This window comes from Phyllostomus discolor, chromosome 2 (assembly GCF_004126475.2).
Source record: "Phyllostomus discolor isolate MPI-MPIP mPhyDis1 chromosome 2, mPhyDis1.pri.v3, whole genome shotgun sequence".
Lineage (NCBI taxonomy): Eukaryota > Metazoa > Chordata > Mammalia > Chiroptera > Phyllostomidae > Phyllostomus > Phyllostomus discolor.
The window spans coordinates 59,564,248-59,585,016 of record NC_040904.2 but is presented as its reverse complement, the minus strand read 5'-3'; the positions used below and the strand labels follow the sequence as shown (position 1 = coordinate 59,585,016).

The window sequence follows — 20,769 nt, the reverse complement described above, 5'->3', positions numbered from 1 at the left end:
GATGGGGAAATGGAGACTGAGAGAGTAACTTCCCAGGGTCCCTAGCTGGTATGTGGTGCAGCTGGGGTTTGAATGTAAACACTATGGATTTAACTCCCTATTAGTGCCCAACTCATACAACCAAAGTTAATGTCATAATATAACACGCAGAATTATACCTATTACATTAATCCAGAGCCATAGGCTGACAAGTTATTACCAAAATCAACCATAACAACATTGTTTTATGTTTGATGAAAGGCATCATTTGTAGAGAGGTAAAAGGTGGGTTTTATTCATTCCTTCTGCCCCTCTTTCACAAAACACACACCACCTTTATTATATTACCACTGAATCATGATTTTAATTTAATATACATAAGGAAATCCTTACTCAAAGGGTAGTCATAATCAATTCAAACATGTTAGAAAAAAATAAAAAATATTTATGACACACTAGTCATTTTTTCCCATAAATTTTGACAACAAAAACTGGTCTCAGTTTCTGACTTTTCATATTCTTCCTTCCTCTGAATTATAGAAAACTTCCAGAGACATAAACACCTGTTTATATAAAAAGCAGTGTGGTAGTACATGTGACATCCATTTTTCATTCTTAAAGAAAAAATTGTGAAAAACAAGCTTTTTACCTGCTCTTCAATACTAAAAGGAAGCTAATTTAAAAGATTTACAAATCTAACTTAAGTGGACAACCTGTTTTCTTTTTTTGAAACTAACATAAAACTCCAAGTGGAGCTAAGCTAGTTGGAAAGGAGAAGGAATAACTGTGCTCTTCCTAGGCTTTGACAGTTTGGACACAGAAACTGACAACTCCAAGGAGAAAAAGTTAAGTTTAAGGTGTCTTTCCATATGCCATCGAGTTAGAGAAGGTCATCGGAGTGGTTTAAACTGGTCCATCTCCCTAGAAAGTAGAAAAAATTAATTAATTGTGACTTTTTTTTTTTTACTTTTTCCTTCCCTCCTCCCTTCCTTTACTTGTCACTTCTGGAATGTTTTCTATACTATTTATTCTGACTTTTTTTTGGAGCTTTAATCTGTATCTTAACTGCATTTTGGTTACAGGAATTTAAGCTTCAATTTATTATGCATCATTTATTATTAAAAATAATTTCTGTAAGAGGCACAGAGAACTCAAGTGATGTCTCCAAAGCCTCAGAAAAGCAGAGGAGCCAGGATTTGAACCCATGGAGGTTTAACCCAGAGATTGTGTTCTTTTCTGGAAGTTATGCTGCCTCACTGTTTTTCATGCTCTTAGTAAATAACAATCAGTACAAAGTACTGAGCCTTCTAACTGTTCAAATGAATGTATGTTAATCACCCCATGTTAGACACTCAGTCAGCAACCCTTAGAAAGTTGGTTTAACAATAACATTTTACAAAGAAACAGGCGAGGGCAACTGACTTGGCCAAGACTGCACAGCTGACATTCATCCCAGGTCATAGTTTGAATTTAAAGAACACTTTTTGTCTATACCTCATTCAAGGATTGTGTCATGCTGAGGAACTTCTCCATAAATGTTTTTCTGTCTGAATGAATGAATGCTGATCTACTCACTCTGTACAGAAGTTGGGCAAAAGTGGTTGGGGTAACTATGACTCAGAGAAGTTAGGAAGCTTGCTAGGGTAACTCAGCTATTAAAAAACTGTTGAGAGCCCACATCTTTCCACAGTGTCCTCTTGGGAGAGGAATGCTGACCCGCTTTATAAGAGGCAAGCTGGCAACAAAAAAGGAATTCTCACCAGACTGAGTTTTAAAAAATGCAGGTCTAATATGCACTGAAATATGTAGTAGTGAAGTTTCTGGATATCTGCAAATTATTTTCCAATGGTTAAAAAAGAGAGGGTGAGCAGATATGAACAACTTATATATCTAGGTGAAAACTTACAGGTGTTCATTGTACTGTTCTTTTAAATTTTACACAGATTTGAAGTTTTCCAAATAAAAAGGGAAGGAAGGAAGGAAGGAAGGAAGGAAGGGAGGGAGGGAGGGGTGCAGACACCAGCCCACAGTGTCCAGGTCATTATGGATGAAATGAGACATTCACACAGACTACCGAGTCTAGTGGAGGAAAATGGACAGCATGGCTTTTCTCTGAAAGGGAGCAAAAGCCGTGGCCTCGACCATGACAGGCCTTTCTTTCTATCTCTGGGCACATTACATGATGGTCCTCATTTAGTATGCACAGTTTTGCTTTAGGTTACCTTTTACAGAAAACAAAGGAGCCAATGCCGCTAATCACATCACAGAAGAGGGATATGGGATATTGGCAAATGAAAAGGCAAAAGTGGTTGAACTGGTTACATTTATCCTTGGAAGGTTTAGCATGGATTTTAGGAAGTTACTTTGCAGTAACTGTCCTCAATTCAGGGTGAGGGAGTTTTAGCAAAAAGCAAGACTCAAAGCAGCCTAGGTACATTTCAGGCCTCATTCACTATGGGAGAACCTATCCATGGGCGTGGGTCCTGTGCATCTCTGAGTGGGAGCTGGGCCCATGACATGCAGAATGATCTCCTACAAGGAAGGAAGGAAGGAAAGAAGGAAGAGAATTCCAGCAGGGTTCATTCACCATTCACTGTCTTTTGACTATCAAACGATTTATTCATTAAAATAGTTCAAATATGGTATCTGAATATATGACACTCACTGAAAAGAATCAATGTACTAACATTTACAGGTATGTTTTTAAATTTATAGATAATCCTCAGATTTAGTAAACTGTTTTATATTCAAAGAGCAGTTTTATTTCCAATAAACCTTGCAATGAAAATTTGCTACCTAACTAAAAAGTGTAATTGTCTTCTGTGAAAGAAAAACAAAGAAATAACATCAGTGTTTGAAATGAATTGGCTGATTTAGAAAGCAAGAATTCATTTAAGAGGAATCACAAGCTTCAAATGCTCAATATTCTTACTGAATCCTAAAAATAATTTGATGAATAATTGGTAGTTTTCTTTTCTCTCCAATTGTGTTTATTGACCAAAAAATTTAAATACAGTGCAACAGAATTGAAAATGTATAGCAATAAAGCCAATACTCAGTAAAATTTATTTGGAAGACATGCATTTTTATGGTAGATTTTTGAACTTTTTGTTTATATTTTTTATATTTAATTTTATTTTTATTTACTATTTTTTGAGAAATAGAGAGGAGGAGGAGGAGAAGAAGAAGAAGAGGAAGAAGGAGAAGAAGAAGAAGAAGAAGGAGGAGGAGGAGGGGAGAAGGAGGGAGAGGAAGAAGAAGGGGAGAGAAATACTGATTCATTGTTACACTTACTTAAGCATTCATTGGTTGATTCGTGTATGTGCCCTGAGTGGAGATCAAAACTGCAACCTTGACATACCAGGACAATGCTTTAACCAACTGAGCTACTTGGCTAGGGATACTTTTTATATTTTAAAATATATAATTGTTAAACCTTGTTTGAATAATATAAAGTGGAAAGAAAGAAAAATGAGTCTTCTTACCCACAAACAACTATCATTTAATACTTTGGTTGGAGAAAAAAAATACCCTGAAGTGTGTTTCATATATCGATAACTTTAACCCACTGTGTAGCTCTAGTCAGGAAATGATGAGAACATTTCTGGCCAGACAATTATATGTTACTGTTGGCAATATGTGCATATGACAAATGCTCACTCCTTGGGGATTTTCACGTAACATTTTGTAAATTTCTGTATGTATGTGCAGTCCTGTGCCTCCAGGACTATGGTCAACTGGGTGAGAGACTAAAAATTTTGCTCAACTTCAACCTGGATTTGTTAATGTGCACAGAGAGAATTTCTGGGCTCCAGGAACACCATGTCACTGTTTCCCTGTATTGGCAGAAGGGGGCTGCCTGGACTCTTCAGCCTGGCTCTGGTTTTCTGTAGCTGCCACTTCTGCACCATGTCATCCCACTAGCACTGCAGGCCAGCCTCGTCTCGCCCATCCTGAAAAGTAAGGACCAAGACCTCAGCTTACCCCACAGCAGCCACAACACTGGCAGTCTCCACACAGGGTCCCCAGGAGGCCGTTGACCACCTGGATGACGCAGAGAATCATCTGGATCACTGCTATGACCAGCAGGATGGAGAAGAGGGTCAAATTCCAGGGAATCACATTCTCAGGCTCCAGGCACTTGTTCCATAAGGATTTGTCAGTGAGGTAATCCCTGTCAGGAGCATGGGGTGGAAAGGAGACATCTATAAAACATAGGCAATACCCTAGACTACAAAGTTACTATAATAAATTTTTTGGTAATACTTTCCATCCAAAAACATAAGCTCAATAAGAAAAAAAAATCCCATAACAACACTTTTTAAAAAACAATACCTAATATTTTTATAGACTATATACTATGTGTTAGACCCTGTTCCAAACATTTTACACATATTCACTATTTTATGTCTTATAGAAACCTTATGGTTCTTGGCCCTGGCTGGGTAGCTCAGTTGATGAGACTGTTGTCCCGATATGTCAAGGTTGTGGGTTTGATCCCCAGTCAGGGCACATAGAAGAATCACCCAATGAATGCATAAATAAGTGGAACAACAAGTCTCTCTCTCTTCAGTAAAAAGAAGAAGGAAGAAACCTTATGTATCTCTTCTGTTTCACAAATAAAGACATGGAGGCACAGAGAAGTTAAGTGTCCTGCCCCTAGGTCTCATAGCTACGTGTTACAGAGTGATTCTTGTGAGCTGATCAAGAGAATGGGTAAATTCAATACTTAATAGGGAGCTGGGAAAATGAAGACATAAATGTTACTGAGCTTCATCCCACCTATTATCATTTGGGACCACTTGGACTTTTGACAAAATTCTGTCACATCTACTGGTCATCTGAAGCCATGTAAAGTACAATTGTGTCATACAGTTAAAAGGAAGAGCTTGATTTTTTTTAAAGATCTAATTATAGCTAAATTTTTAATTTGACTCAATTATATTTTGTTTACATGTGGGAATGCCACATACAAAAATATTTAATTAATAAAAAGCACTAAATGATCTGCTGCCTTAATATATATTTTACAAAAACTTTGAAATAGGAGCACTGCAATATACTTATGAATTCTGTGTATTAGGAGTCCCCTGCATATAAAGGGCATCATGCTATGAAGGAGAAATGTGCACTATGCCGTCTTCAACAAAAAGCACAGGGAGTGGGTCAGTCTTTTGGCTCATTATTATTGCTTCTCACATTCTAGAGACACAAATTGGTCACACCTGTTTCCTTATTCCCCTCTATCCTCTCAAGGCCTCAATGGGAACATCTGTCTGCAGGTGGCTACTACAGCAACACCCGCCTATTGTTTTCAGATCTTTTTCACAACTCTGTTTCTGAAAAACTCTTTAGTAATCAGTACACACTTATTTAAATATGCTCTGTGTTAACATTTGAAAAATCTTTACAGTGATGGAGGATGCCCTGGCACTTAACAGAATCAAAGGAACAAAGAAATGAGCATTTGTTCCTGATTTAAAAATAAAAGACTGTTTATAGCATTGATTCACCTTTCCACAAGAGCACAGGTTCTAGCTGCGCACTAGCTGTGTGACTGACCTGTAAAATGGGAATGACATCCTCTATGAAATCAGAGAGTTACTGTGAGGATTAAATGAGTTCACACTAGAAAGTGCTTACGACAGTGCCTAGCATAGAGTAAGTGCTCAGTAAATGCTGGTCTTGTTATAATGTCACTTATCTGAGCTGTCTGATCTAAAGGACAGAACCTGGTATTTTGGATTCCAATGGGCATGGGTTTGAGTGCAAGCACTCCTCTCACGAGCTGTGAATTCCTCATGCAAGTTACTCACCCTCCCCACCCCTTTCCCCAGGCGGTATTGGTTTCTTCATCTATGGAAAAGGTTGAAAAGAACCTCTCAATGGTGAGAATTCACTGAGATGATACCCCTTATGAATTGCTGTGCAAGAACTCTTTTCAATAGTATTTTTAAAACTTGTCTCTCTGTTCTGCATTTTTTCTTACAATTTTTAAACTTGTAAAACTGTACACATTTTTGCAATACTTTCCTATACAGTTTTTAGATTTGATGATGATAAGGAGTTGCATAGAGAGACAATATTTTCCAGACACGCTTGGTAAAGGAAAAGACCCTGAAATGAAGGGATTGGCAGTGCTTAGTTCTTTCCCTCTTTTGAAAAGTGTGCAGTGCTGGGATGACAGCACCCCCTGGTGGTGAGATTGGTAAAATGCTGGGGCGGGGGAATTTGGAAGCATAGATTGAGTTTAGAGCCTGCAGGAATCCTCAGTCCCACTCCTGCTGTTGCCTCACCCCTCGCAAGCCACCACGGATGGCAGTTCTAGGTCCTTCTTCTCTCCCCTAACTCCCAGATGCTGAGCCTCTCTGACATCCCAGCAATGACTGCTGTGCCCAACCTCCAAGCCCAGGTGAGAAGAGCTCTCGTATTTCATGGACCTGGGGACTAATCCTGTTTCCTCATTCTGTGAAGCAAGGGGAGCTGGGGCACTTTACAGCCAGCTGACTGAGTCAGAGTTTTAAAGCATCCCGTTCTTGTGCAGGGCATTTCCACCCGAGCTGCCGTGATCCTGTCAACATTGGAAGGGAGTGCCATGCATTTCACTCAACTCACTTCCTGCAGCTGAAGGAAGGATCAGGGGAGCCTGACTGCTCAGCCTGGCCCCTCTGCCTGGCTTCTCCAGGTGCCACCTCCTGCTCCAGCACAGCTCCTGATGCTCCTCCTGCCCTGCGCTGCCTTCAGTGCCCCTTCTGTGCTTCTCAGCACTCTGTGTCACCATCTGGCCATTTGGGCAGGGGCATGTCCCCTGTCTCTGTCCCCAGTTCCAGCACAGGTAGTGTCAGTAACTAACAGCAGTTTTCAGGGACCTCAGCCTGCCCCTGTTCTGGGCTCTGGGGCAGCCGCTTTATATCACCTTCTCCAGCCTGACCAGGAGGTGCTGCCCCCCTTGGACATGCCTGGCAGGGAATCACCTCCAGGAAATAGGTACTGAGTGAATGAACATACACCACGTGGAGATTAAGAAGTTGAGGCTGGAAATGGAAGTTCCTGGGTTCGGCCTTAGGTCTGTCTGATTGGAAAGCCAACGCTCCTAACTATTTCACAAGTCCTTCCAACGAATTATACCTCATTAGCATATTGGAAGTGTGATCTATCGATAAAACACATAAGTACATGTATAATAGTGTGCCAATCAAGTTTTACTTATGCCATGATAAAGAGATTATTCTCTTTGGGTCTTCATGTGAGTGCTTGACAATATTCAAATAAATCACAAATCATTATAGGAGCATAACATTTTAGAAATCTCTAATGCATAATAAGAAATTCCATTTGTAGCAATGAGTTGTATTCATAAAAAATGGATAGTGATGCTGAAAGTGTAGCAAGCACTACATGGCAGTCCTTGTGCTGAGTGCTTTACGTACGTCATATTATTTCATTCTCGCCTGAAGCTGTGAAGTAGACCTTTCTGTTACCCCTCTTTATGGAGAAAGAGCTGAGACATAAATTCATGGCCCAAAGTCACATCGTTGGTATGTGCTGAGGTATGACGGGAGCCTAAGTCTAGTCAGGCCTAGGGCAAAGGCAGTTCTTAACATCTGTATGTTTTCCCTGCTTCATGCAAGCTGGGAACAGGTGATGTAGTCCCATCTCACCTTTCTGATGAGGGTGTGTCTTTTGGCTCTAGGGCATGTGTTCATGAGCAGCTTATGAGGTGTCTTGCTCATAAGTAATCTTTGAAGTGCAAATGCAAATAGCATTACCTGAAAGTCCAGGATGATCATGTAATTGAATTCAGTTCCGTGATTTGGTGGGAGAATGCTCTCCTCACCACTTCCTCAGGGACCAAGGAGGGCTGCAGTCTGACTAGGGAGTGCTGTGCTTGGCTATGTCCCTTGTCCTCCACCCACTGCTAAATTTCCTTGGCCTTTCCTCCAGTTTTCCCTCCCACAGCTGTCCCCATGCCCTGTGCAAGCTGCTTCCTTTTCAGCAGCTCAAGGTCAAGGTAAAGGTAGCCAATTGTCTTAGAAAGGAAGACCTTGGATGGGAGGAGATCTTACTTCAAAGGAAGCCCAGAGAGCATATTTCAAAGTATCTCAGTTTCTTTTTCTTCTTTAGGATGCCTTTTTAGTATTGTTCTCATGACAGGAAATGTTAACTGTCTTTGCTCCTTTAACATGATCACCAATATACACTTCTGAGAAATACAGTGTGAAATCCTGCCTTACTTAAGAGCCATGGTTCCTGGGTCCCAAGCTGGAAATCTGAGTGCACCTTGATCACTTCCCCCTCACACCAAATCCTGATGATTCCATCTCAGAGTCTCTGAAATCTGAGCCCCAGTTCCACTGCCTTGCAGATGCTCATGATCTTATCTGGATTATTGGTCCAACGTCCAGTTACAGAGTCCTTCTGTTCATTCTCCATGTTGCTATCAGCATGATCATCCTGAAACTCCCAAGTGGTGTGTCCTGCCTGAAGTCCTCTGCTGTTCCCTGGTGTCCTGATGGTCCAGGCTGCCTCTCATTCACCCCCTTCAAGTGGTGCCTCCTTTTCTTCCGCTCCTTCACATTCACCCTGAAATTCCAGGCATTCTCTGAGCATGTCAGGCCTTTTCTGTTGCTTCAGGGCTTGTTCTTCTCTCTGAAATGCATGCCCGTTCCCTCCTAGAGGGCACACTTCTCATCTTCTGAAACCAGCCCATGTCACTGCCTTGAGGAAGTGTTTCTTGCACCCCTTCATTTCATCCCTTTCCGCATTGTGAAGCTCTGGCCTGTGTTGTCACCTGGTGCTCGCGGAGGTGGGGAGTATGTCTGTCTTCCTTTGTATGTTGGGACAAACTTCAGACCAAAGTAGGGTATTGCCAAGTGTTTTTATTTTGTTTGTTTATTAATTCTCCTTCTAGTAATTACTAGTTAGGGAGCCCTCAGCAAATTAGCCTCTTGAACTTTATTTTTCTACTTCAGGGATAAGAATTCTTCTCAGATTCATATTTATTAGGAAGATCAATTAGATAATTCATGTAAAATACTTAGCCCTTAATCATTAACAGGAGGAGAAGGAGGAAGAGGAGGGAGAAGCAGCTGCCATTGCTGCTATTTGGTGATGAGGAAAGAGTGGCAACTGTTTTGAGTCCTTTTATTTGGGCTTGTACAGTAACTACTCTTTTCTACTTCTGAAGCAGCTGTGCATGCGTGTTAGGATTGCAGCTATGGTTCCGACTGCTGCAATGCTCATACACTGGGATCTGATGGATAAGAAAATTCCATGGTCGAGTAAAACAGACTGGAGCTTTGCTAGGTGGGAGCTATACAAAAAGCAGATAGTGCCAATCAGTGTGAATTGTGGTCAAGATAACACACTGTGCCTTGACTGGTTCAGGACCAGTCATCCTACAAAGCAAAAAGTCACTGGTTTGATTTCCTATCAGGGCACATGCCTAGGTTGCGGGTTTGGTCTCCGATTGGGGCACGTGCAAGAGGCAACCAATATATGTTTCTCTTGCACATCCATGTTTCTCTCCCTCTGTTCTTCCTTCCCCTCTCTTTAAAAATAAATAAGTAAATAAATAAATAAATTTTTTAAAAAGATAAAGCATTGTGACTTGGAGTCAGAAAACTTTGATTCAAGCTCCAGTCATTATGAACTGGTGTTCTTTTGGGTGAATTACTTGTCAACTCTCTAGGCCTCAGCTGTCTCCTCTGAAGGACAGTTAAAATCTCACAAGCTTTTTTGAGAGTATTGAATAAAACCTTGTAGGTGAAAGCACTTTGCTAACTGAAATGCAAAGGTTTGGAGCTGGCAGTGGGAGATTCAGTCAAAAAGGAATGTGAGCTCTTGTCTCAGAAGATAGACCACAGGACACAGAAGACAGCGGAACACTGAGAAAGTATTTCAGGTGGCAAAGGACGCAGTGAGAAGCAATCTGCCTGGACCCGCCCTCCTGAAAGCCTTCCTTTACCACTTGGGCCATGTCTCTCTCCTTGAGCAGACAGTGGACTTGCACCTTATGTGAGATTAAATTCTAAAGTCAGGGCACGAAGACCATGAATAGTCAGAACCACTCTTACCCTATAAATCACCTGGAAAATATAGTATATATAGTTTGGTAATACAACCCTACATAGCAATTTTTGATCATATGATAATTTGAAGTCACTGTGTGGATGTTTAGGTATTTGAACATCCATCCCTCAGAGCCTTAACAAAGCCATACAGTGAACAGAGATGGTAGAGAATTCTGAAAAGTTCTTGCTTGCCTGAAAAATTTACTTCATTTAAAAAAATTATTAAAAGTCTCTAATCCAATACCTATTAATGGATGAGCTGGTCGCCATGGGGAGTAGATAAAATAACACATATAGTAGTGTCTATCACAGAATAATGTGCAATACATAGTTGTGATGAGACTGAAAACTTGCTTTGCCAGAAAGACAAACACAAAGTACTTTGAAAGCTGGTTTCCTGCCCTTCCCCCAAGCTGGCATTTCCTGTACTGGCCCACAGATCAGGTGTCACTCTCATGAGCTAGGCCATCGGTTCCATCACATCACTGGCAGGTGCGGGCGTGCCGGGGACACGTGGCCCTGTGTCAGAGACAGGAGAATGTCGTGCTGCCTTGTGTGTGGCTCAGCATCTGTTGTGTTTCCTTTTTCTCTCCTTCGTTTTGGACACAGATTTACTCTAATTGATTTTAAGTTGACCAAGGATGATATTATTCATGTAACAGATAAATAAAAAATTATATTTAATGCTGCATTGATGCCTATCACCGGTACCTTATCCTAAAGTTAAATGAAAGTACAAGGCTTCACATGGCAGTGGGGCCCCAGCAGTTCTCTGTGAGATGAGGGGGCTCTTTGTAATAAATTTAGGTAGCCCTGACTGTGTTATGAAGATAGTGGAGGACTTGTATTCCTGATTAACTATAGAGAAGGATGGGGATGATATTTCATGTGAAACTTGTGAACCCATCAAATCCTCAGATCATAACAGAACCACTACTACCATATCCCCTGCCAGAATCCCGCCCTCAGGTTCTTTAGCCTCTCACTATAAGTTAATAATATGGATTCCAGTTAATAAATTGATATCCAATAGCTTTTCTAGCAAAGACCTCATCTTCCACGTGCAGGAGGACCACCGCCTTTCCTGACCCCCCACATCTGTCAGCAACCATGCTGGGCAGAGGGGCTGCTGCGGTGAACAGAGCAGGAAGGCCCCGCCCTCGCAGAGGTTAGAGGCTACCCAGCAGCATCCGACAGACTGTGTGCGTCCACGGAGCTGTCCTTTGTCTGTGATCTGCAGGACAGTCACTACCGGCCCTGTGTGGCCACTGAGGGCTAGGAAGATGACTAATGTGATTGAGGATTTTTAGATTTTACTTCACTGAAATCAATTTAATGTAAATAAGGCTACTGGTGACTGCATTGGACAGTGCAGTGGAGAGGCAGAAAATGTGTGACACGAAAGACTGAGCCTGTACATCCTGCCTCTGCCCCCAACTAGTGGGCCGACTGGGAGCAAGTCAAATTTATTACGCCTGTCTTGGCAGGAAGTAAATTACCTTTTGGGGTTGTTATGGATATTAAATTATAAAATTTTAAAAAAAAGAAAACAAGAAAGTTATTTATAAACTACAAAATACCTTGAAAATATGAAGGGATTTTAATGAGTTCTATTAACATAAAATCTCATGGAGAATCTCTAATGTTTCTGATACCATTTGCTGTAAATTTGCACCTTAAAAAATGCTTTGCTATAGACTATAGCAAAGCATTGAAAGGTTTCAAGCCCTGTTAGTGAGCAGACATTCTTCTTTTCTATTATAAGATTTGCAGTGGAACCCAATACTCTATCAATATTATTAGTTGTCTCATGTGTCTGCTAATAAGTTCTGGTTGTTATTGAGGACACCACAAATCTCCTTCCCTCAGGCCAGCTGAGGTGCCCTCTTTCATTATTGCTCCTGGTCTCTGTCAGAACAGCAGTTAGAGGTGAGATTAGGGGTGAGGTCTTGTGCAACTTAACTCTAGTCCACAACTCCAGCTCTGCCTGAAACAGCAACATGCTTGAGACTTGTAAATTAAAATGACAGTATATGTGTAGTCTCTCTCCTTAGGCCATTTATCTGACTGTGCCCCTTGTAATGGCAAGTGGGCATTACAGCGTATACTTTACCCATTGTGGAAGGGATAGTCCCACGCGGCATTGTCCAGGCGACATTTAGGACCCTTGTTGATGGAGACAGCTGAGATGATAAATGAGTACCCAGCACCCAAGAATCCAATCACAGCAAATATTGTGGAGGTGAACATCTGAAAGAGGAGAGAAACAGTCAGGTTCTTAAGGTGGTCCATATGTTGGTCTCAACACACATAACCCGCCTGTTTTTTGGGCATGGCCATTGCAGGCAGAAGGCAGTGTTTACAGGAAATGGGAACTCTGGAATCTCCTAGAATGAAATTTGGTATCTCATGTCCCTTCTTTATCTCATGCCCATATCTTTTTCATTTATTGATTGATGACTGAAGCGCTACTTACGATTTGATGCCTCTGATCCAAGGTTTTCAATCTTGTTAAGTATAGAATCCCCTTTACAGGTAATATAGACTAGTCTATTATAGAATCAAAGAATTTTACAATTGAAAGTAATCATAGAAGTTTTCTGTTCTATCGTCTGATTGAGTCTAAGTTGCTCTGTTGTCTTATATAGCAAGCAAGTTATGTTTATGAGAAAGAGCAGGAGTCTAGAAATTCTCCTCTCATTGGTTGTTGTTAACATTCCTTGAGGTCAAAAAGATTGAGTTCAACCTCTCATCCATGTGATAAGAGCCTTTAAAATATTTGGACACTTTATATCTTAAATAAGGGTAGTTTATATTTTATATCTGTCTACTTCTTCTGCCCTCTGAAAGTTTTCTCTTTGTTGGGTTGAACAAGCCCAACAATTTCAGTTCTTTTAAATGTTTTTATATGACAGAGATTACTTAGTAAAAAAAGATTGTACTAACAGCTTTTTTAAATTATAAAATTAAATAATAAAGCAGAAAAATAAAATCCTGGAGCCTATCCAAGCAAGCTGTCTCTTACAGATGAAAAAAAATTACGCTCAAGGAAACTCATCCTGAACTTCCAGTTAAGATGGTGGCACAGGTAAACATGGCTCAGCTCATCACACAACCACATCAAAATTATAACTAAACTATAAAACAACCATCACTGAGAAGCATCAGAAATTGAGTTGAATGGAAGTCTAACAACTATGGAATTAAAGAAACTATACCCATCAGGCCAGTAAGAGGAAAGGAGATGCAGAACAGGCTGGTACCATACCCATGTGTGGATGGATAAAAATTCAGAAGGGATATCTCAGGAGTGAGGAGTCCTAGACCCAACCCAGGCCCCTCAGTCCAGGGCTGCAGTGCCAGGAAGATAAGTCCTCATAACTTCTAGCTGCAAAACCAGCAGGGGTTGAATCGGTGAAAGAACTTCTGGAGTCCTAGGCAGTGCCCCTTAAAGAACTCACAACGGACTTACTAGACTCACTCCCTCTGAGTTCCAGCACTGGGGTAGCAACATGAAAGTCACCAGTGGCATACAGGGAGGAACTGAAGTGTCTGACATCACAGAGAGAGCTAGGGGACAGATTTCTCCCAGACAGAATGGTGGGAAGACGCCATTATCCTTTTTCTGAGTGAGCCCCTCCTCCTGAGAGCCACAGAGCCAGCAGGTAGGCAGGCATCATATCTGAGACTCCATCAACCTGGCTAACACTGTTTGCCCAGCCCTGGAGATCTCCGGAAGCTTTGTCCCACACAAATAAAGGGCCTGCCCAAGCTGTTAACAGTGGCTTTTCTGAATGAATGAATGGCTGGTCTTGGCCCAGGCTTCACAAGTTCCTAATTCCTCCCAAACAAGCAACAGCTGGCTTCAGTGAGCCCCCAGTCCCTGCACCTCTTGCTAAGTGGCCCCAGACCTGGCACTAGCAGCAGTCAGCCTACATTTACAGCTTGGTTTTCCTTGAGAATCTCCAAAACCAGTGCAAGTAGCAGCCATCCCAGATTGCTTTTAGCTCATATGTGGTAGCTCTGGGCAGAAACAGGTGGGAGCTGAATTTGCACAGCTCTGCACATCCAGCAAACAGCTATAGACCATGTTGTAGTACCAACACCCTGCCCTGCACAGATGATCTTCCACAGAGGGTGGGGGTTAGTGGTCACAGACAGTCCTTGCAGCTGACTGGCCTAAGTAAATCCCTCCATTGACCTGCCAACAGCAACCAAGGTGAACTACAAGAGGAGGGTGTACTCACAGCCCACCCAAAGGGTGCACCTCAAGTATCCAGCTTGGCTGATAGGGGATGATGTGCCAGTGGACCCTACAGGATATGTGCTACATTAGGTCATGCTACCAAGACAAGGAATCATAGCAGCTCTACCTAATACATAGTAACAAACACAGGGAGGCAGCCAAAATAAATAGGCAAAGAAACTTGGCCTAAATGAAAGAACAGATCACAACTCTAGAAAAAGAAATAAACAAAATGGAGATAAGGAATCTGTCAGATGCAGACTTCAAAACACTGGTTATAAGGATGCTCAAGGAACTTAGTGAGTACCTCAACAGCATAAAAAAGAGTTAGTCAGAAACTAAGGATACACTAATTGAAATAAAGAACAATTACAAGGGAAACCACAGTAGATTAGATGAAGCTGAGAATCAAATCAATGATTTGGAACATAAGGAACAACAAACAACCAATCAGAACAATGAGAAGAAAACAGAATAAAGAGAATGAGGATAGTATAAGCAGCCTCTGGGACAACTTCAAGTAGTCCAACATTTGCATCGTAAGTGTGTCAAAAGAGAAAGAACAAGAAATTGAAAATCTATCTGAGAAAATAATGAAAGAAAACTTCCCTAATTTGGTGAAGTTAATAGACATGCAAGTAGGAAGCACAGAGTCCCATACAAGATGGATGCAAAGAGGACCACTTCAAGACACCTCATAATTAGTTGGGCCTCCTATGACTGCAGAGAGGTTGTGGCCTGGTGAGGACTAATTCTCTCCCTCACTGGAGAAAAGAAAGGTCATTTGGGGGGACTTCTGGCTAAGATAAAGGCATAGGTAAATACCCTTTGCCTCCTTGCACAACCAGAAGAAGGACAACAACAAATTAAAAACAAAAAACAACCAGAACTGCCAGAAAATAGAACTGTATGGAAGTCTGACAACCAAGGAGTTAAAGAAGAAAAATTCATCCAGATTGGTAGGAGGGGTAGAGACAGGCAGCTGGGGTGGAGAGGACACATGGCAAGGAGATGGATTGGGCAGGCAACCCATTGGCTGTGGACTGGGTGGTCCCACATTCACATGTGGATAAGCCAGGAGGAACAACTAGGGAGCAAGATAGGCCACACAGCCCAGGGTTCCAGCACAGGAAAAAATAAAGCCTCATAATCTCTGGCTGTAAAAACCTGTGGGAGTTGTGGTAGCAGAAGAAACTGCCAGTCTCTCAGGAAAGTCCATTTGAGGGGCAAATGGGGTCCTAGAATGTATAAAAGCCCACCCACACAAGAATCAGCACCAAGGCAGTACCTGGAAGGACACCATTCACTTGTGGGTAGTGGGGGAAGGGATTGAAAATGGATTGTGAGCTGAGCAAGCAGCAGTATTCCCTCTCTGACTCCTCCCCCACAGACAGTGCCACTATGAAGCAAAGTGAGTTGCCCCACTCTGATAAATACCTAAGGCTCCACCCCTTACAATGTTACAGGTACACCATGACCAAAAAATATGGCCCAAATGAAAGAACAGATCAAAACCCTAGGAAAAGAACTAAGTGAGGAGGAGATAGCCAACCTATCAGATGCAAAGTTCAAAACAGTGGTAATTAGGATACTCACATCCTAATGATTGGGTACAGCTATAAAATAAAGAAAGATATGAAATCTATGCAAAGTGAAATAAAGAAAAATATACAGGGAACCAACTGTGAAGGGAAGGAAACTGGGACTCAAATCAATGATTTGGAACAGAAGGAAGAAATAAACATTCATGTAGAACAGAATGAAGAAACAAGCATTCAAAAAAATGAGGAGAGGCTTAGGAACATCCAAGTCATAGGGGTGCCAGAAGGAGAAGAGGAAGAGCAAGAAATTGAAAACTTATTTTAATAAATAGTGAAGGAACACTTCAATATAGTGAAGGAAATAGACTTCCAGGAAGTCCAGGAAGCCCAGAGAGTCCCAAAGACATTGGACCAAAGGAGTAACACGTGAAGACACATAATAATTACATTATCTAAGATTAAAAATAAAGAAAAAGTCTTAAAAGCAGCAACAGAAAAGGAGAGAGTTACTTACAAAGGAGTTCCCATAAGACTACCAGCTTATTTCTCAAAAGAAACCTTACAGGCAAGAAGCAACTGGAAAGAAGTCATATTCAAAGTCATGAAAGGCAAAGGCCTACAACCTAGATCACTCTATCCAGCAAAGCTATCATTTAGAATGTAAGGGCAGACAAAGTTCTTCCCAGATAAGGTCAAGTTAAAGGAGTTTGTTATCACCAAGTCCTTATTACATGAAATGTTAAAGGGACTTATCTAAGAAAAAGAATGATCAAAACTATAAACAGTAAAATGACAACAAAATCACAACTATCAACAACTGGACCTAAAAAACAATAACAAAAACAAACTAAGCAAACAACTAGAACAGGAACAGAATCATAGAAATGGTGATCACATAGAAGGTTATCATTGGGGAGGGGGAGGGGGAGGAGGGGGTAAAGGTATAGGGAATAAGAAGCATAATTGGTAGGTACAAAATAGACAGGGGGCTATTAAGAATGGTATGGGAAATGGAGAAGCCGAATAACTTATATGTACAACCTATGGGCATGAACTAAGGGGTGGTGGGGAATACCAGTGGGAGTTGGATGCAGGGTGAAGGGGGATAAAAGGGAAAAAAAAAATGGAACAATTATAATAGCATACTCAATAAGATATACTTAAAAAAAGACATATAATATTAAAATGCCAAAAGTTAAAGATACAGAGAGAATCTTAAAAGCAGCAAGAGAAAAGCAGTTAGTTAGCTACAAGGGAGCTCCGTAAGACAGTCAGGTTGTTTCTCAATAGAAACTTTGTTGGCTAGAAGGGACTGGCAAGAAATATTCAAAGTCATGGAAAGCAGGAATCTACAGCCAAGATTGCTCTACCCAGCAAAGCTATCATTTAGAATCCAAGGGCTGATAAAGAGCTTCCCAGACAAGAAAAACTAAAGGAGTTCATTATCAAAAAACTATTATTATATGAAATGTTAAAGGGGATTACTTAAGAAAAAGAAGATCAAAGCTACAAACAACAAAATAACAAAATACATATCTATCAACCATTGAATCTAAAAATAGAAACTAAGCAAAGAAGAAGAACAGAGACAGAATCATGGATACAGAGAGCATTTTGATGGTTTGCTGATGGGAGGGGTCTGTGAGGGAATGGGTGCAGAGGTGAGTAGATTAAGAAGTACAAATAGGTAGTTACAGAACACCCATTGGTATGTAAAATATAATATAGGAAATGGAATAGCTAAAGACCTTATACGTATGACCCACGGACATGAACAATGATGTGGGGATAGTCTGAGGGAGTGGGAGGTGCTGGGTGGAGCAGGGCAAAGGAGAAAATTGGGACAACTGTAATGGCAAAATTCATATAGTATATTTAAAAAAAAAAGAAAAAAATTAGGCCCATGGATGTAATGTCTATTCTAAATAGCAATAGGAAAATACAACACAATGATTAATCATTTATATAATTACTAAGTGATCACCCCAGTAAATATTGTACCCATCTAACAACATACATAGTTATTACAATATTATGACTATATTCTCTATGTTGTACCTTACAAGCCCATGACTATTTTGTAACTACCAATTTGTACTTTTTAATCCCTTTCTCCTTTTCACTCATGGCTTCAACTACTCTCCCACCTGGCAACCATCAGCTTGTTCTCTGTATCTGAGTTTGTTTCTGTTTTGTTTGCTCATTTATTTTGTTTTTTTAAATTCCACATATAAGTGAAATCACTGGTGTGTGTCTTTCTCTGGCTGCCTTACTTAACATAATACCATCTATTAACATAATACCATCTATGCTGTCACAAATGGTAAGATTTCATTCTATTTATGGCCATGTAATATTCCATTGTATATATAGTATCACTTTTTCCTTATTCATTTGTCTATTGATGGACACTTTTAGGTTGCTTCCTTATCTTAGTTATTGTAAACAACACTACAATAAACATAGGGGTGCATATATCTTTTTAAATTAGTGTTTTGAGTTTCTTTGAATAAATATCCAGAAGTGGAATTGCTGGCTCCTTCTTTGCCTTTTGTTATAGCCTTTGTTTAAAGTCTGTTTTGTCTGGTACCGGTATTGCTACCCCAGCATTTTTTAGTTTTCATTTTTATGAATATTTTTTCCATCCCTCTTCTTTCAGTCTGTGTGTGTCTTTTGATCTGAGAGAATATCTTGTTGGTGGCGTATGAGTTGGTCTTATCTTCCTAACCATTTAGCCATCCTATGTCATTTGATTGGAGTATTTATTCCATTTGCACTTAAAGTAATTGTTGATAAATATTTAGTTATTGGTATTTTATTATACATATTTTTTAATCTTTCTTCTATCCTTTTAAAAGTAGTCCCTTTAAGATTCCTTGTAATATGGATTGTGGAGATGAAATCCTTTAGCTTTTTCTTATCTGCAAAGCTCTTTATCTGTCCTTTGATTCTAAATGATAGCTTTGCTGGGTAGAGTAATCTTGGTTGTAGATCCTTGCTTCTAATCACTTTAAACATTTTCTGCCAATCCCTCTAGCCTGCAAAGTTTCTATTGAGAAATCAACTGACTCTCTTATGCAGCTTCCTTGTAGCTAACTAACTGCTTTTCTTTTGCTGCTTTTAAGATTCTCTTTTGGCTTTTTAATTATGATGTGTCTTGGTATAGGCCTCTTTGAGTTCATCTTTTTTGGGACTTTGCACTGCCCGGGACTGCATGTCTATTTTTTCTCCAGGTTAAGGCAATTTTTTTGTCATTATTTCTTCAAATAGGTTTTCAATTTATTATTCTTTTCCTTTTCCTTCTGTTACCTGTATGATACTAATGTTGGTATGCTTCATGTTGTCCCAAAGGCCCCTTAAACTATCCTCATATTTTTATATTTCTTCTCTTTTTGCTGCTGTTTTCTGCTTATTTTTCCACTGAAGATTTTATCTTATGCTTCATCTAACTTGTTGATTTTTTTCTAATGTATTCTTTATTTCAATTATTTTTATTCATTATTTCTGACTGTTTTTTTATGTTTTCTTTTTTATTAATCTTTTTTAAAACAGATTTTGTTTACTTATTTTTAGAGAGAGGGGAAAGGAGAGAGAAAGAGAGGGAGAGAAACATCAATGTGTGGTTGCCTCTTGACTGCCTCCCACCAGGGACCTGGCCCACAACCCAGGCATGTGCCCTGACTGGAAATTGAACCAGCGACCCTTTGGTTTACTCAATCCACTGAGCCACACCAACCAGGGCTTTTTTTTTATTATTGATCTTTAAGGTAAATTTTATTAATAGAATTCTTAATAATGAATCACCCTTACATATCTGAAATAAACTCCATTTGGTAATGATGCACTACTGTTTTAATATTGTGCTGGGTTTGGTTTACTAATATTTTGCATTCATGTGCTGTATAATGATGTCTTGGTCAACAACAGGCCTGTATATATGATGATGATTCCATAGGATTGTAATAGAAGTGAAAATTTACTGTCACCCATTGATGCTATAGCCTCACAACCTGTAGTGCAACACATTCCTCATGTGTTTGTGGGGATGCTGGTGTCAACAAACATTCTACACTGCCAATGGTATAAAAGTATAACAGATGCAGTTATATAGGGTATGTAATACTTGATAATACATAACTATGTTGCTAGCTTAGGTATTTACTGCACTGTAATTCTCATCCTTAGTTTTGGTTCTATTTTATGTTTTCTATCTCCATTTTTAGGTTTCCTATCTCTTTGTTGAAGTTCTTGCTGAGATCGTTGAACATCCTTATAACCAGTGTTTTAAATTCTCCATCTGGTAGATTGCTTGTCTCCATTTTGTTTAGCTCCTTTTCTGGAATTTTGTTCTGCTCTTTCATTTGAGACATTTTTGGTTTTTCCTCACTTTGGCTGCCTTCTTGTGTTAGTTCCTATGTATTAGGTAGAGATGCTACTTTTGCCATTCCTGGTAGAATGGCCTTATGTAGTTAAGTGTCCTATGAGGTCCAGTGTCTTTCTTTTCACCTGAGCTGTGTGCTTCAGGTTTGTCCCTTGTGTGGGTTGTGTGTGCCCTCTTATTGCAGTTGAGCATTGATTGCTATTGGAATATCATTTGGAGGGATTGAGCCTCAGGAAGATATGTTGTGAGGACTGACTGTGGCTACAGGGAAAAAGCCATATGCAGGTGCTGAGGCTAAAGCAAGATTTGCTTTGGTTGGGTTCTGGTGCCTGCTCATTTTGCCCATTGGTTGTGTCTCTTGTAAGGTTGGTTGGGTGGTACTTTGCTGTGGTCATGAAGCTGGCCACCATGTGTGTTGATGGCTCTTAGGAGGGGTTCTTGTTCAAGGCAAGTTATCCTGTTGCCTGTGTCCTGCTACTTGGTATGAGCTAAAAGGGATCTTTAGATGGTTTCTGCTTGCAAAACCCAAAAGTTTTAAAGTCAGAATAT

General features: G+C 40.3%; 1 protein-coding gene across 1 annotated transcript in view; it reads right to left on the bottom strand.

The window, feature by feature from the left end:
- Positions 1–250: 250 nt before the first annotated feature.
- The window catches only part of LOC114491008 (transmembrane 4 L6 family member 4), a 31,776-nt gene continuing 11,257 nt past the window's right edge, over positions 251–20,769 (bottom strand). Inside the window, exons 3-5 of the mRNA XM_028505153.2 lie at positions 12,166–12,302; positions 3,964–4,153; positions 251–900 (exon numbers count right to left, since the gene is read on the bottom strand). Coding sequence (XP_028360954.1) covers positions 883–900; positions 3,964–4,153; positions 12,166–12,302 — 345 coding nt within the window. The 3' untranslated portion in view covers positions 251–882. The remainder of the gene's footprint in view (positions 901–3,963; positions 4,154–12,165; positions 12,303–20,769) is intronic.